At 44.3% G+C, this 18,205-nt stretch overlaps 2 protein-coding genes across 2 annotated transcripts; both read left to right on the top strand.

Moving 5' to 3' along the window:
• Positions 1-274: 274 nt before the first annotated feature.
• Positions 275-12,639, top strand: atp1a2a (ATPase Na+/K+ transporting subunit alpha 2a). The gene is made up of 24 exons (XM_084706593.1): positions 275-394; positions 1,350-1,424; positions 1,751-1,810; positions 2,405-2,608; positions 3,133-3,246; positions 4,290-4,424; positions 4,943-5,060; positions 5,276-5,544; positions 6,013-6,211; positions 6,606-6,715; positions 6,991-7,125; positions 7,372-7,451; positions 7,603-7,712; positions 8,029-8,204; positions 8,593-8,729; positions 8,896-9,046; positions 9,466-9,634; positions 9,791-9,945; positions 10,596-10,719; positions 11,060-11,205; positions 11,410-11,540; positions 11,635-11,736; positions 11,859-11,950; positions 12,232-12,639. Exons 1-24 carry the CDS (start codon positions 383-385, stop codon positions 12,258-12,260), a joined length of 3,033 nt encoding a protein of 1,010 aa, XP_084562719.1. The 5' UTR covers positions 275-382; the 3' UTR covers positions 12,261-12,639.
• A 700-nt stretch (positions 12,640-13,339) lies between these two features.
• On the top strand, positions 13,340-16,944 carry sdhc (succinate dehydrogenase complex, subunit C, integral membrane protein). Its single transcript, XM_084708437.1, has 6 exons — positions 13,340-13,398; positions 14,015-14,074; positions 14,234-14,335; positions 14,573-14,634; positions 16,256-16,419; positions 16,669-16,944. Exons 1-6 carry the CDS (start codon positions 13,382-13,384, stop codon positions 16,771-16,773), a joined length of 510 nt encoding a protein of 169 aa, XP_084564563.1. The 5' UTR covers positions 13,340-13,381; the 3' UTR covers positions 16,774-16,944.
• Positions 16,945-18,205: the final 1,261 nt, after the last annotated feature.

The following is an 18,205-nucleotide window of genomic DNA, read 5'->3' as shown; positions in this document are numbered from 1 at the left end:
AAATCATGGCATCTGACTTCTGGTTGGTTTGTTGTGGTATGAGAGGGGTTGTGGGGGGTTAAGTGTTCTTTGAGGTTTTGGTTCTCATGTGTGTGTGTGTTTAAATGTGTACTGGGGCGGCAGCAGGTGCAGGTACACAGCGACCCCTCTGTCCCACACTGGGGGGGGGGGGGGCATGGGATGGGTCAGGTTACCCTGACAAGGGTCAGAGGCATGGAGGAGGGTGTGGAGGGGGTTGGGTGGTGTGGAGGTGTTTGTTGCAGGGGTGGTGTTCCCAAAAAAAGCCACCAGTGCCTTCCACACGTGTAGCAGAGCAGTGCTGTCCTGGTGCAAGTCTCGTCAGGGCCATTTCACTGTAGGGGACTGCAAAGAGTCAGCAATCATGGGGATAGAGGTGAGTACTTTACTTGGACACGTGGATATGAATAAGAGGATTTGATGATTAGATCAATGTAATGCACAGCTTACATATGATGTTATGATACACTTGGATATATATATATTTTTTTTTTCATTCAGGGAGTTTTTTTCTCCCTAGTTACAGAATGGACACACATCATGGAAAAATACTGTGATGCTCTTTGGTTAGTCTGAAGCTAGCACTGTGAACTGGACTGTAGAGCCACTTGAGACATATGTCACACTGGAGGACAGGATTAAGCCAAAACTACTTAACCCATCATTATTTATTTTTATAAGGACAGAATTTGTGTTTTATTTTCTATGTAGCTCATTCTTTTAGGCTTTTATGCAGGATTTGGAGATAATCTTTTTTTTTTTTTTTTTTTTTTTTTACATTTGAGAGAATTGCTATGCCAGACACATTTCTGCCCCTCCACAGGCTCTCTGCTCTCTCTTTAGCTCTTTTTGATTACTTTTCATCAAGTAACTCGCTCAAACATTCCTTCTCCCACTCACTGTGTCTCGCTCACACACACACGTGCTGAAGAAGAAAGAGTGACAGGAACAGATGATTTCCATGCTGCTGGATTCTTCCCACAGTGACTTTTCCAAACGGAACTGCACACCCACACAAACGGACTCCCGCCCCCACACACACCCACACGAACACACTCCGGCCCCCCACATACACCCTCACAAACACCAAGACGTTTCCAAGATTTCATTTTCACTCCCAAATACCAAGAAAGAAATCTCACCACAAATGATTATGTTGCATATCTGCTGCATTTAGTTGCATGCACAGATGTACAGTTTGCAAAGGAAAATACAATATCTATATGTGTTTGTGTGAGACTTGTTGCTTATTCCAAACTACCCCTATGTGCTGTGAGGATTTGGAGCATGGTGCTCTGACATAAGGTGTGTGCCATAATCTCTCTTTCCAGAGTGGTGCTGAAAATGAAGGGAAGAAGATGAAAAAGGAAAGGCATTTGGCTGAGCTGAAGAAGGAGGTGGTCATGGTAGGAAAAACTGACTGTTAGAAGCCTGGTCATTCTCTATGCGAAATAGATTGTAGATTGTCGGGGTAAACATGGTTGATATAAACAACATGACATTCGCAAAAACCTCCCCTGATAGACTTGGAGTTCCACTATTTATCGTTCACCTGTCAAATCTTTTCATAACTTACCCTTTACCTATCACATTCTTTCACATCATGATTTTCCCTACACGGCACATGCACTGAATAGAGAGAGTTGTTTCTGGTCCACAGTAGTTTTAAATAGTGCTAAAAAGTATTAATGCAAGTTGATTGGATTTAAATATGGATGTTATTCACCTACAGGATGACCACAAAGTCTCCTTGGACGAGCTGTCAAAGCGATATGGAATGGACTTAAATCGGGTAAAAGCACCTCACACCATCCAGTCTAGTCTCCAAGCACTTGTATCATATCCACACATCATTCCCCTTCTCGCAACGTACAGAATATACACCAACTGTTAGCCTTTGCCTGAGCTCAATTCTTTGCGATTTTTTCTCTCTCTCTCGTTCTCCCTCGAACACATGCAAGCACACACGAAAATGGACTCTCCCTCTCGTTTTATTTCCTTGTCCACCCCACATTCAGTCGTTATCTCTCTCAAACACATTGCATTTAGTACAATCATCAGGTGAAAACACCACTGTGATATGTGATTTCCCTGCCGTTGGCTTGATGAGTTTGGGGATGTCTGGGACAGAGACCTGACTGCCCACTCCACCAATCTGGTGTTGGACCTTGAATGATAAGATAGCCTTGTCCAAGACTTGGCGCGAGCGTGTGCATGCCATTGGACCAAGATGACAGCTTATCATTCCAATGAGGTCTGGGTTTTAGGCTTAAAAGTCTTGGTCAAGGCAACCCTATGGTAACCCAACACAGCAATGTTCACCTATATCGTCTTCCAACCACCTCTGGTACACTGACACTTGCTTTCCTCTTCCTTTTGCCCTCAGGGTCTCACCTACGCCAAGGCCTTGGAGGTCCTGGCACGAGACGGCCCCAACGCTCTCACCCCGCCCCCCACCACGCCTGAATGGGTCAAGTTCTGCCGGCAGCTGTTTGGCGGCTTCTCCGTTCTCCTCTGGATCGGCGCCCTGCTCTGCTTCCTCGCCTACAGTATCCAGGTGGCCACGGAAGACGAGCCGGCCAATGACAACGTGAGAATATCGCTGGATCTGTTACCATGTAGGCTACGGGCCAATATCAGAGAGTGCTTATATCACTCTAGCGAAGCTCCTACTGCACACACGTGATCAATCTGTACAGTATGCATGCTGCGTGAACACTGCTTTGGATAAACGTATCGACACAATTATACGTACCATGAAAAGAATATCACATTAAACAGCTATGTGCAGTCCAGACTATCATCGCGTATACTTCACTATCACAAGAACTCCTTACAAACCGAAATTCCTGTGCTGTAAAGTCGTCGATGACACAATGAATCATACACAGGGTTGGTCAGATCACTCAATGCATTGTTACCGATGTATACTTACTGCTGAGTTTATGTGATCTTTCGGAGTAGTGTAGAGTCTTGAAGAAGTCAGACAGAAGTCTTGAAGTAGCTCAGAATTGATCATTTGAACCACGATGCTTGAGATTGGGATAGGGGTCATATATTCTATTGTTTGAGGCCTTGATGGTCTTCATTGTCCTTCTTTTTTGTCTGCTACAGTTGTACTTGGGGGTGGTGTTGTCTGCCGTGGTGATCATCACTGGCTGTTTCTCTTACTACCAAGAAGCCAAGAGCTCACGGATCATGGACTCCTTCAAAAACATGGTTCCTCAGGTAAGATAGGTTTGCTAGTCTGAAGGTGAAATGGGAAGTGTATTCGATATGGTTTCTGTGGTTGGTGTTTGTTTGGTAGTTAGGATAGGATTTGTTGGATTTGACAAGCTACTTCTTTTATTGGTTACTTTACTGAGAGAATCCTTTTTGCTGCGTGTTTGGCAATCATTGCATGTGAATGTCCATGAAAGAATACTGTACTTGGAAATGTCTCCAACTAAATTTCACACTTCTCTTGGCTTCTGTTATATAAATGTTCTAAAAATAAATCCAGTTTTGGAATTTCTCAGCCAAAACAGTCTGAAGAATCTATGCAACCAAACAACAGAACAGGTTACACAGTTCTCACTTTAGCACAACGCTTTGAAAGAAAACATTGTTAAAAGCTATTTATATTCCTAGGTGAAACCATTTCACTGAAAAGGGCTCTAGCTAGAATAATTCACCTATGACGGGTTCCATCAGGACCCCCAAACAGGGTTCCTTTAAGGTTTTTTCAGAGGTTTCAGGGGATGAAGACACATTTTTCCAAGAGTGTAGAAGACCATAGGTGAACTGGCAACCTTCCCCTGGATCTTCTCAGCGCTCTGCGAAGCAACGTGCGGTCCCTGGAGTGGTTTCACTCATGCCTGGGAGGAATCCTAATAAGCTTACACCACACAAGACTCCTAATCTTTGAGCTAACTATGGATTGCCAGTGTGTTTGCATAAAAACTTTGCTCCCTCTCATCCCCTTTAGGCGCTTTTATTCTCTAATTCGTTAATCTCATTTTCACTCTCTCCCTTTCTCTTTCTCTCCCTCCCTGTCTCTTTCACGCTGTTACGCTTCCCGCCCCTCTATTTCGCTCTCTTTCTCTTTGATGCTACCTCTCTATTCTTCCCTCTTTCTCCCAATATGTATTATCTATTTGCTTTTTCTCCTGTTTTCCCTCTTTTCTTCCCTTGCCTGTTCTTCCTCCTTCGTTCTCTCTCCATACCCACTTCTCCTCCTTATTTGCCTCCCTCCCTCCCTTCCTCCTTCCCTCCTTCCCTCCCTCTGTCAGCAAGCCCTGGTGATCCGCGAGGGGGAGAAAATGCAGATCAACGCTGAGCTGGTGGTGCAGGGAGACCTGGTGGAGATCAAGGGAGGAGACCGCATCCCGGCCGACCTGAGGGTCGTGTCAGCCGCTGGCTGCAAGGTACGAGCACAGACACCACAGAGGGCTCTCTCTCTCTCTACACCTCTTTCTCTACACCTTTCTCTCTCTACACCTCTCTCTCTACACCTCTCTCTCTCTCTACACCTCTCTCTCTCTCTCTACACCTCTCTCTCTACACCTCTCTCTCTCTACACCTCTATCTCTGCACCTCTCTCTCTCTACACCTCTCTCTCTACACCTCTCTCTCTTCACCTCTCTCTCTACACCTCTCTCTCTCTACACCTCTCTCTCTACACCTCTCTCTCTACACCCCCCTCTCTCTACACCTCTCTCTCTCTGCACCTCTCTCTCTCTGCACCTCTTTCTGTACACCTCTCTCTACACCTCTCTCTCTCTACGCCTCTCTCGATCGTCTCTCAATGTCCTTACCAACTTTCCTCTTTTCCTTGTCCTCCTATTTTGTCTGTTGCAAAAAAATACTTGGTTGTGGTTACCAGATTTTAGACTGTAAAATGTCTCTCACGGTCTCCCTCTCTCCCACTGCTGTCTGTGTGAAGGTGGACAACTCCTCCTTAACAGGGGAGTCAGAGCCCCAGAGCCGCTCGCCGGAGTTCACCCACGACAACCCCCTGGAGACCAAGAACATCTGCTTCTTCTCCACCAACTGTGTGGAAGGTCAGCTCAGGCCACGTCCTCACCCCCCCCCCCACACCCTTCTCTCTTCCCCCTCTCCTTGCTCGTTCTCCCTCACCATCGATACTGTGCGCATCAATGCCTCTATCGACACGATCCTCTGTTGATTTTCTTTGTCCATGTTTTCATCTGTCCATCGGACTGTGTACCAAGCTATCTTACCACCCCCCCCCCCGCCCCCCCGTTCTTGCCCCCAGGCACGGCTCATGGTATCGTGATTGCCACGGGCGATCGCACCGTCATGGGCCGCATCGCCACGCTGGCGTCCGGGCTGGAGGGGGGCCAGACCCCCATCAACATGGAGATTGAGCACTTCATCCACCTCATCACGGGCGTGGCCGTCTTCCTGGGCGTGTCCTTCTTCATCCTGGCCATTGTCTTGGGATATGGCTGGCTGGAGGCCGTCATCTTTCTCATCGGCATCATCGTGGCCAATGTGCCAGAGGGTCTGCTAGCTACCGTCACGGTAATGTGTGTCAGTTTTTGTGTGTCATGTTTGTGAATCAGGTTCTTTATGTGTGAGTATTGGCTCGCATGCGTGCGAGTGAGCAAGCGTGGGACTGAATGTCTCTGTTCTCTGTGTGAGCGTGGCACTGTGTGTGCATGTGTGTGTGTGTGCGCGAGTATGTTTGTGTGCATGCACTTTTGATCCTCATTCTGTCAGCCTATATTTGACCTCCTCTCCTTGATAGCTACAGTATGTTTTTAATAGATGCAGCATATGGAGCCTATGTTTATGTCTCGTATTCCCTTTTCCATATCCTCCCCTCTCTCTCTCTCCCTCTCCCTCTCTCTCTCTCTCTCTCTCTCTCTCTCTCTCTCTGTCTCTCTCTCTGTCTCTCTCTCTCTCTCTCTCTCTCTCTCTCTCTCTCTCTCTCTCTCTCACACATACACACACCACCCTCTGCTGCTCCCATCTCCCTTGCTCTTGCAGGTGTGTCTGACCCTGACCGCCAAGCGTATGGCCAAGAAGAACTGCCTGGTGAAGAACCTGGAGGCCGTGGAGACCCTGGGCTCCACCTCCACCATCTGCTCCGACAAGACGGGCACCCTGACCCAGAACAGGATGACCGTGGCCCACATGTGGTTCGACAACATGATCCACGAGGCCGACACCACCGAGGACCAGTCTGGTGAGACCAACCGTCTGCGTCATCTGTTCACTTGAAATCTCAGTGGTACGAGCCGATGCCGCCGGCTCGATTTACCATCTGCGTGCGCTAGGTGGCGAGCCCACATGAGTGAAGGGTTAATAGCGTCGACTGGAATTTGAGTTGTTGCTGTTATGGATGTTATTTTAACAGCGAGAGGGGGATTTTTATAGTCAGAATTTATGAAGACATTTGTCAACATTTAAACAGCAATTTCAGCACTTCTGTCAAATGGAATGAACTGGAATAGTGTTAGTAATAGTGGCAGATTACCACCTAAGCAAGTCTTGCCTTCTATTTTGGACAACCTGAGAAAATAAAGTCACAACGTCAGGGTCACACGGTGGAAGTGTAAAGCTGTAGCGTTCCCTCGCAGGGGCCACGTTCAACAAGAGCTCTGCCACCTGGGTGTCTCTGGCCCGGGTGGCGGCACTCTGCAACCGGGCTGAGTTCAAAGCTGGCCAGGAGCACACCCAGATCCTGAGGGTATTCTTCCTCTCGCATGCTCACACACACATTATCTACTCACACATCCTCACAACGTGCGCACGAAGGCACGTGTCCGCACACACATGCACGAGACCCTCTCTCAACAGCTGCTTCTAAACCATACACACACCATAGATCATTTGATACATTCCATAGATACGTCTCTATATTTTAACCATTACCATTGGATGCGCATACTCAAACCCCTCCTCAACCAAGTTCCCGGTCTAGTCCAGACTGTCCACAGCCCTGCTGTGTTTTCCATGTCGCAGAGGGATACGGCGGGAGACGCCTCTGAGTCAGCTCTTCTCAAGTGCATCGAGCTGTGCTGTGGGAGCGTGCGAGAGATGAGGCTCCAAAACCCCAAAGTAGGAGAGATCCCCTTCAACTCCACCAACAAGTACCAGGTACCTGCTGCTGCCCTCCTCCTCACTCACCCTGATGGGGTCTCCTGCAAACAGCAGAGACGTGCCTTGTGAACTACGTCGCTTTCAAAGTACTCTATGTGTGTTCGATGCGTTGTAGACACGAGGAAAGGGCTCCTCGTCAATCGTTAGTTGGCAAAGATGGATGCCCATTCACTGTCTGTTCTGTGTGTTTGCTGTGTAATTGCTGTGATGGTTATTGATGAACTCCTTGGATGTTTGTGGAAGCTTTCGATTCACGAGGTGGAGGACAACCCTTCCAGCCATCTGCTGGTGATGAAAGGAGCACCTGAGAGGATATTAGACAGGTATTTCCTCAACTCAATAATATGAATAACATGAACTGCGCGTATCTCAATATGATCCAACACACATACCAGCATGAATTCAGTGTCTCATTGACAGTGAAGGGTAATGTCCTCATTGAGAATTTGTTTTGCTTTTTTTTGCCAAACTCAGGTGTAGCAGTATTATGATCCAAGGAGAAGATCATCCTATGGATGATGACTGGAAAGATGCCTTCCAGAGCGCGTACATGGAGCTAGGAGGACTGGGAGAGAGAGTTCTGGGTACATTCTGGGCACAAAGAACTGGATTCCTTGACCCCTTGCTACCAGTCTGGTTTGAAATCTGAGTTTGTCTGGTGGCGCGCCTCATTTAACACTTGAGTCAGTGCCTGATTGTGTGTGTGTGTGTGTGTGTGCTGTCTCAAATTAATGTGTTTTCTTCTATTCTGGAAATAAAAACACCCCCCCCCCCCCCATTAACTTCTTAGAATATATATTTTTTACTTTAATGACTTTTAATGAACATTTGAAAAACGAAATGTTCAGGTATATGGTTGAGTGTGTGTTTGTGAACCAGCTCTGTGTGCTTCTCCTTCAGGCTTCTGTCACCTGAACCTGCCCCCTTCCCACTTCCCCCGGGGCTTCACCTTCGACTGTGATGAGGTCAACTTCCCCGTTGAGAACATGTGCTTCCTGGGTTTGATGTCCATGATCGACCCCCCCCGCGCCGCCGTGCCCGACGCCGTGGGAAAGTGCCGCTCCGCTGGCATCAAGGTGATTGGCTAAATTGACGCACTGACCAATGAACACGCCAAAACGCCCCTCATTAGAAACCACGTGATTTTTTCAATGCGATGAACAGCACAGATGGATGAATTATGTAATATAGTTTCCCGCAACAACTGAACCAAGCCAGACAATGCTGTGCCAAGCTTTGGTGTGCTGGCCTGGTTTTGAATCCATTATAGTCACAGAAACTGTGCTGGCAAGGACAATGTGGAAAGATGAAACGAAAATATCTGGGTCAGTACAGAACGGATCAGGTCAGCGTTGTATCAAATATATCAAATCGAAGTGTGTGTATGTGTGTGTGTGTGTGGACAAGAAGATACTGTTGTTTTAAAATAGTTTCTAATGTGTTCTTCGTATCCTTCGTCATCAGGTGGTCATGGTGACAGGTGATCATCCAATCACGGCCAAAGCCATTGCTAAGGGCGTGGGGATCATCTCTGAGGGCAATGAGACGGTGGAGGACATTGCTGAAAGGCTCAACATCCCCCTGAGCCAAGTCAACCCCAGGTGTGTTGGTGGTGTGTCAGTCTGTGTGTGTTTGCGTGTGTGTGTGTTTGTGACACATCCATCCATATCCTTGAAATCCTACTGTCCGACTCACTTTTTTTCTCTTTCGCTTACTCTTTCTCTCTATTGTACTCTTTCACTCTCTATCTCTCTTTCTCTCTCGCAGGGATGCCAAGGCCTGTGTTGTGCACGGGTCGGACCTGAAGGACATGAGCGTAGAGTACCTGGATGACTTGCTCAGGAACCACACTGAGATAGTGTTCGCCCGCACCTCACCTCAACAGAAACTCATCATTGTGGAGGGCTTCCAGAGACAGGTAGGACCGTGTGAAACGAACGTCTGTGTTGACGTGTGTTTGTGTCGACGTGTGTTTGTGTTGACGTGTTTGTGTTGACGTGTGTTTGTGTTGACGTGTGTTTGTGTTGACGTGTTTGTGTTGACGTGTGTTTGTGTTGATGAGTGTTTGTGTTGACGTGTGTTTGTGTTGACGTGTTTGTGTTGACGAGTGTTTGTGTTAACGTGTGTTTAAGTGTGAATACAGGTTTGATAATGCCGTCTGAATGACTCTGAAATTTGGAAATCATATTGCCTTTGAGGACTATTGTGTCTCAAAAGGCATTCTAAGTGGCCTAAAAGCTCCAAAACATAGCATTTATCTTGCCGAGGCATATTCAAGGCTTATTTCACATTCTTTTTCCCTTACTTACATTTTTTGCTCTCGTTCAATGTTTCCAGGGAGCGATTGTTGCTGTGACGGGTGATGGTGTGAATGACTCGCCAGCCCTGAAGAAGGCTGACATTGGGGTTGCCATGGGGATCGCAGGTTCCGATGTCTCCAAGCAAGCTGCTGACATGATCCTTCTGGATGACAACTTTGCTTCTATTGTCACAGGAGTTGAGGAAGGTAATAGAGAAAAAGAGACACAAACAGACAAAGATGTCAGTTCCATCTTACAGTAGGTTTATATCACAGTTGAACAATTGGACAATAGACTCGTTTAACTATTCTCCTGCCTTCCTTCCCTGCATCCATCCATACCTCGTTTTCCTCATCAATAAGGTCGTCTGATTTTTGACAACCTGAAAAAGTCCATTGCCTACACCCTGACCAGTAACATTCCAGAGATCACACCCTTCCTCCTCTTCATCCTGGCCAGCATTCCTCTTCCTCTGGGCACGGTCACCATCCTGTGCATTGACCTGGGAACAGACATGGTGAGTCCGTCTGGTCTGGCTGCTTCTCTGCTCTGGGGTCTGACACTTCAGAGCATCAGGGACGGGTTCTATTTGAGTCCTTTCATATTCATTCATTTTTATTCGACTTCATCCGTTTCTATCAGATTTGAATCGAAAAATCAAACGCTCCTGCAATTCTAAATAATGATAATAGTCATTTTATCCTCTACCCTGATAAATGGATAAAACAACTATTGAGGTCTTTTTTTAACCACGGGTTTTGAGCTATAAAAGGGAGTCTGATTATATACAACGCCAAGTTGGCACCATGTTGGCTCTCGCAGCATGACCTCCCCCCTGAGGTCTGATGAAGTGAGTAGAACACACACAACCCACTCTTCACACAGCTTGTTCCCCACTGCACCTCATATATTTCATTCACCATTGCTCTGATTCTGGAGGGCCATAAATCCAAAAGCAAACTGGATTTGTATGTGCCTGACTGTGTACTCTGAGCTGATACTGGGCTAAGTCGCCATCTTAAATCCAGTAGAAATCCCTCCAATGGCCTACCTTAAGTCACCTATATTGCCCTCTCACTTCCCTGTAAGCTTTTTTATAGAGCTTTTCATTACAGGATTCACTCTATCCACCCTTTCGGTTCATCTCTTCATTTCTTTCCCTCACAGGTTCCTGCTATTTCCTTGGCCTACGAGACTGCCGAGAGTGACATCATGAAGCGCCAGCCCAGGAACCCGAAAACGGACAAGCTGGTGAATGAGAGACTCATCAGTATGGCCTATGGCCAGATAGGTCAGAATCTACCATACACACACATCAACTAAAGTGCACACACAGAAACACATACACAACGTATCTGAAATGAAGGAAAACTCACATGTAAACACAGTTGTCCACAAAACCACATGCATACTCGTGGACTTGTGATGCAATGTGAGGTAACCATTTTCATATCATGGTTCCTGCGGGCATTAAACTCACAGTGTTTGAAGTATTATGCTCAACCAGCGTAAGTTACACAGAGTCGTTCTTTTTGAAAGCAAGAAGGAAATTGAAATCCTTCCTGGAACTTATCATGTGTGAAACATGATAATACGGTGCAAAATGAAAGAAATTGTGTCTGTGTGTACAGGTATGATTCAGGCTCTGGCTGGGTTCTTCACTTACTTTGTGATCTTGGCCGAAAATGGCTTCCTCCCACAAACACTGCTGGGAATCCGTCTGAAATGGGACAGCCGTGTTGTCAACGACCTAGAGGACACCTACGGACAGCAATGGGTGAGAGAGAAGGGGTTGTCGGAACACACACGCATACACACACAGAAAAACAAAGCACAGACTCCTATGAAACACAAACGTCCATGCTCATCAGCTTCTGCAGAGACACATCCAAGGTGTGCACACTGAGGAACACACACAGACCCGACTCCGAACAAGTTGGTGTATCGTTCGGAATGTTTAAACGGTGTTTCCCTTTCGCAGACCTACGAGCAGAGGAAGATTATCGAGTTCACCTGCCATACATCTTTCTTCGTCAGTATCGTGGTTGTGCAGTGGGCTGACCTTGTCATCTGCAAGACCAGGAGAAACTCAGTCTTCCAGCAGGGAATGAAGTAAGACCGAGAAGATGATCAATTATACAAATATTATATATTTTGACAGTTGGGATGTTTAACTTCTTCTCTTTCCGTTCTCTCTTTTCACCAGTAACCGGATCCTGATATTTGGCCTGTTTGCTGAGACGGCTCTGGCTGCCTTCCTGTCCTATTGCCCGGGGATGGACATTGCCCTGCGCATGTACCCACTGAAGTATGTGTCCAACACCTCCATCCTTACCAGACACACTTCTTTGACTTTACCCGTGGCTCTTTAACTGATATTATTTTCTCTACATCTCACTCTATCCATGTGTATCTCTCTCTCACCCACAGGGTCTCATGGTGGTTCTGTGCCTTCCCCTATAGTCTGCTTATCTTCATCTATGACGAGATACGGAAATTAATTATTCGTAGATGCCCTGGAGGTAGGTACATCATGTTGACCTCCCGTCACATGAGATGGATGGACACAGAAAGATGCTTATTGAGTTTGGAACATCTAAGATAGAGAGAGATTCAGAAAGAAAATTGATTGCGACACTTAATTGTTCTTGCTAATCAGAGAAATGTGTACATAATCAGAGAGTGTGAAATGGTTTCAAATAGAAATTAAAAAAAATAAAAATAATAATAAATGAGATGAGATGCAATGCTTTGAAAATGACATTTCTGATTTGTATAATTTTTCCCCTTCTTTCTTTTGTAGGATGGGTGGAACTGGAGACATATTATTAACATTCAAAAAATGTCAGTTTGAATTGTTTGTATGTGATTGTCTCTGTGAATGTGTTTTGTGTGTGTGTGTGTGAGAGAGAGTGAGAGAGCGAGAGAGGAAAACAAAGTGTCTGAGTGTGTCTGTCAGTCAACTGTTGGAGTTTACTGTTGCATGGATCGGTAGACTCTGATTATTCTACAGAATGCTGCTGCAAATAAGCTTTTGATAGTGATTGATATTTTAGAATTTTCCAAATGGCAATTACTGCATTAGGGTGGCATTTAACATCCCAAGTGTCAAGCAGAAGGACTTCTGTATGATGCAGTGGAATATTAATGTACCTCAAGTTGTGTCGACATCAGCAAGTGAAATGTTCCAATAAAATTTATTCCAAATAGAGTTTGGTTTAATTTGTTAATTTCTCTCAGGAATTGCAACGATAATGGTTACAATGCAAGGTGATTGGGGAGGAGTGAACTGCCCTTAATGTCAACATAAAATAAAGAACAAAACTGAAGAATTTTACCATATAGCTTTGTATTTTCTTTCCAATTAACAAAAGTTTTTACATGTGCAATTAACCTGAAATTCAATACAACATTGAGATTCAATTGTTTTGAGTTACACAACATTTATTTAAATTAAAATGAAATTAAAATGCAACTGAATCAACATCCTGCTCAGTCTACTTCTGTAGGTTTGCCTTAAATGATAAATATCTAATCAAATGTCAAATGCAGTGGTTACTTATTAGGCCAACCTAGTATTTATTTTATTTATTTACTTTCTGCATTTACATTAGATCCCAGAAAATAATCTGATTTTTTTTAGAAACATCTTATAATATTTTGTCTGGGTTTACCTTGAACTTGATACTTTCACCACGTATGGTTTTATTAACCATCGACTGTAACACTGTTTCACAATCCAACTGCTTTCTCTTGTAGTTATCCGTGTAATACTATCACGTCCGATTATTCTTTTTTGAAGTTGCGACACATTACAGCATTCTAAAATGATTTATCTATCAATGTATTTATATATTTAGTTATTTTTGTTTGACCTTCTTAAAAGGCATTTGGGTTGAAATATTTTGTGCATAACAACATCCTTTACGTCACATCCGTTCAATAGTGAAAAAATGGCGTTGCTTCTAAGGTCAGTCCATCTATCCTATTCTACTTCTTAAAATATGGCGATGTAAACATTGTTTTCTCAGTGTCTTTTTATAGGGAAGCATGTTACTCTTCACATTGTATACGTATATGATTTAATTATTTAATATACGCAGCAAAAACGGAATAACCACTGTCATTATCAACATTTTGGCTAACTAGGTAGGTCATCGCATGCTAGCGTACAAACGACGTTACGACTGGCTAGCTGTGACACATCCTGTAGATATTGGACCAAGCTATAACATCTATGTGGCACTTATGGCAAAGTATTTAGAAAACGTATGTTTCAAACGTCCTAACCGTGCAAAGTGTTTCACATTGTGCGGACTAACACGAACAACATAGCCAGGGACTGTCTCCAGTGTGTTCTTCAATGATTTTGCCATCTGAAAATAAGTACAGTAACATTTCAATTCTTTACTATGGTTTACCGAGACAGACAGGAAGGGCACTTGGTCATTGAACATGATCTTTGACTCCACGGTTTATTGTGCTTAGGTGGCTGTAAACACACCTTAGTATCATACAGCCTACTGCTGTACTTTGTGATTTCACTTTCGATCATTTTAGGACGTACTGATTTTTGCCTTCCCCAGAACGTTGGCCCGACAAGGTGTTTGCTCAACTCGTTCTCAGTATGGAGTTCTCTACAGACAGTGAGTAGTGTTTCTGTGGCATGAAAAATGTATGGAAAATTAGATGTATAAAGATACTTTATTTGAAAGAAAGAAGTCCTGTGTGCTTGTTGTCTATAATATCACCACATATGAAATCTAAATCTACAAGTAATAACCTTTCCTCTTTCCGCATCTTAGTTCAGTTCCAATGGGAACCACTGCTAAAGAGGAGATGAACAAGTTTTGGGTCAAAAACAACAGGCTAAACAGACCCATGTCCCCCCATCTCACCATCTACAAGTATGTGTGCATGGGTATATGTGTGTGTTTGGGCTTGTGGATTAGCTCATGCGATTAAGCTTGCACTATTTCAGATGTGCCTCACATCTGTGTTGGTTCTAGAATGTTGGTTGGCTCTGAGTAAACTTGGTCAGTTAGTTGTAGCCTGGCAGCAATTCTTGCCTTAGGGCTAAACCACAAATGCTGTGTGTTCCTGTACATTTTAATGGCTGTGTGTTCCGTCATCGTGTCTTCCAGGTGGTCGGTCCCTATGGTGATGTCAATCACATTCAGAGGCACAGGGGTTGGACTCAGTGGAGGTAAGACCTTTTGACAGGATGATTGGACTCTTTATGACCACTTGTGTACAATTACAAGGTGGCCTGGGAAAATTGTTGTGGAAATGAACATGATGGGCTGTAATGGGTTTCCCATTAGGGCTGGGCAGTATGGCCTAAAATGTTTATCACAGTATCATTCGGAAGCACTGACGGTATTGGTATATATCACGATATATTAGTTATTCTTAAAATGTCATGACAATGCAATCCGCAATGCAGCGGCTAATCTACCGCATTCGGACGGAGTTGGATTGGGTAACTCCGGTGTGTCACATTGAGTTGAATTTTGCAGTGTTTAATTGCTACTGAAGAGCGACTTCTCAGTAGCCTACGCGTTCAACCATAGCCTACGTTTATGGGATCGCAAGAAAACTCAGTTAGATATTTGTAGTGAGTTAGCTCGAGCTATAATCATTTACATTTTACATTAAATAAACAATGATTACATGGCTGAATACTCGATTCTGTTGGCCTACAATAAACATTTCACAATTCCAACCAACCTGGCATTGGATTTGTCAAATGCATTTTGGTAGATTTATTTTCACGCACATGCATGGCTTTCAGGTGGTGAAAAAGATTGCTAGTGTTTCCACCTTTGGCTAGCACAATTCGACGACACAACAGAGTGTTTGTTCGTCTACTGTTTGTTGGTCGATGTCGAATAACTTGAAACCATTTCCAAACGACTTCGTTTGGAAACTTTTTTTTTTTTACCAATTGTTCTTCGTCCGGCAAATCAACCCCACTGGCATTATTTTCAGACAATATTAATGCTTGCTTACACTTGCCAACAAAAGCAGTTTACTCATATGAATGTTTGCTTCCTCTGGAGTTGCGCTAGCTTGTTTGTGGACTTTCAGTGGCTGGCACAATGCGTGCAGCGTCCATGCTGCATGTTTATTGTAGTTGAAGATACATTTTTGAACTAGCCCACTCGGCAGTATCACTTAAATTATATTTTATACCAAACAGAAAAGCTTTACTCAATACATTTATAAATATATTGTGAAATGCAATTTTTTTTAAAGCACAACGCAACACCGGTATTCATGTTCATACCGGTATACTGCCCACCCCTATTCCCTACGGTATGCTGATGTCTGTATAGCTATAGGAATGATTTTCCCAGACGTTATTCTCACACTTAGGGCACTGTTTGGCACTCAGATGGGCTATCTTCCGGTTCTTTCTGTGTGGAGTTTTCATGTTCTCCCCGTGCTCACACAAGTTCCTCTGCAAAGAGAACCACAATAAGAATATGCAGAACAGATGTCTCTCCTGCCCATGTCCCTGGCCAGGCATGAGGTGAGCACTTGGACTTAGTGTGGCTGATAACTGCTCCTGGCTGCCCTCGAAGGAAGGACAACAAGATGGGAAAATGCAGAGGAAAATGTTCATCAGTGGACACTGCATGCATGAATAAATGTAAATGTGTATGTTCCCAGTGTCACCGCTGCCTGCATGATGAATACAAGTTTCTTCTTCCCTCCTTTGTTCTGTCCTGCTCCCCACTCCACCCCCCTTTATACCTCATTTACACCTTTTGTTTCATCTTTTGACCACCCTTCTCCCTGTCCCACCGCTCTCGCTCGCTCAGGGATCTCAGCGTTTGCTCTGGCCGCGCTGGTGTTGCCTGGCGACTACCCACACTACCTGGACCTCATCCACTCCTTCTCATTCGGGCCTCAGCTGATCACCTTTGCCAAGTTTGGCCTGGCCTTCCCCGTGGCCTTCCACACGTACAACGGTATCCGCCATCTGGTACGTCCTGTCTGACCCAGTTCGACCTTGTGCATACACTGCATTATGTTGTCTTGTCAAACATGGCTCCTTTTTTGGTGGTAGGGGGGCAGTTGGATAGATTACATTTAGGTTGAATACAAAAAAATGCACATGACATTTGTTTGTAATCCTGTGAAATATGTTACATCTATGAAGTTGGGAGTAAGATATAATCATTCTTGATTCTTTATTCCTTGTTTTCTCCTTCTGTGTCTGTGTTTCTGTCAGTTCTGGGATGTAGGAAAGGGCTTCAAGATCCCGGAAGTGTACCGCTCCGGATACCTGGTCATTGCTCTGTCATTAATCACCTCCATTGCGTTGGCAGCGCTGTAAAGAGCAGGTGGAAGAAGGGAGCATTCGAGAGAAGAGTCTAGAAAGGTGACACAGAATGTGTTCATGAGGGATCTGAGGAGTTTTTTTCTGTTTTTGTTTTATATGTCACGGTCTTTGAGGCCCCAACTCAGTGGAAGAATAAATAAATAAATATATTATATCCAACTAAAACATTGTACTGTTTGTCACTACAGAGTGGATGGCGTTACATTGTAATGAATGCATTCATTCTGTCGGTCTTTCCGCATTGTTGCACATTCTGTTCACCTTAATTTGGTCAAATCTGTTTGCAGGTGGCTGAATAGAGGAAGTCTTATCTGTCAAAGGTAATCAAACATCCAATCTCAGGGTTTAAAAAAATACATACTGCCTAGTTAACTCAACCTAAGTATATACATAGTTCATACTTGGAATAACATATCTTGCATGCATTGACTTTCTATAGTGCAACCCGTCAGCAATACCCAATTCTTGGCATCTTATTAGCTGATGCTAGAAAACAAATCTGCATTCAATGTGTCTACAAATCTCCAATGCAAGTCATCAGTCTGCAGTCTGTGGTAGCAAGAAAGTTAGTGAAAGCTGGTTTAGACCTTTGTTAAATTACAGTAAAATATGTAATTATGTATTCCACACTGTCCCAGAGCAATTACGAGCAAATTATGGTCCACAGCTGAATTTTTTCTGAAATGCAATGTTTGTAGGATCAGCTAATAATATACCAAGTTAGGTGTAAATGTACAACAATGCAGCAAGTCTGACAAACACATTTTCTCAACACTTATGAAAGGATGAATGTTGTTGTTTTCCACATTCGATTTTTGTCGGACGTTGACCACAAAGCCAGGCATGTATATTTTCACTGTGTGTGTGTGTTATTGTACACCTCGTGGCTGAAATCTGGTCATGATCAGAGTCCACATTTAAATTTTTCCCCACATTGCCAACCCAAACTCTGGCGTGAAAGGTCGATGCACGTCGCAGTGTTTAACCAAACTCGGGCTTCACTCTGGAATCTCACTAGGTCTCTCTTTCCTTTCTTTTGTCTCTGACTCCCTCTCTTACACACACACACCCACACACACACACACACACACACACACACACAGGTAGCTTGCCTCAGGCCTATTCTCCCACTGAGTCATACAGGAGCTGCTATGTCAACTTGAGGCTGCTTTGTACTGCAGTCTAAATAGAATGGTCCTGTGATGTAACAGAAGTCCCAACACACTGTTTATATCAAACGGAGCATTCAGTCATATCATTGGAGAAATTATAAATGTTGCACAATAAAAGACTGCATATATTTTCAATAAGACTAGGCTCCAACCAGTTGATTTAGTCCTGCCAAAGCAATTTGTCGCCCTGGGGGCAAAGAAAACAATTGGTAAGATTGAAAATTAATAGAGAAAAACGTTGAAAAAAATACTTG

The sequence above is a fragment of the Hypomesus nipponensis genome, chromosome 10, assembly GCF_054491055.1.
Source record: "Hypomesus nipponensis isolate SF chromosome 10, ASM5449105v1, whole genome shotgun sequence".
Classification (NCBI taxonomy): Eukaryota; Metazoa; Chordata; class Actinopteri; order Osmeriformes; family Osmeridae; genus Hypomesus; species Hypomesus nipponensis.
This window is presented reverse-complemented; position numbering and strand designations above follow the sequence as displayed.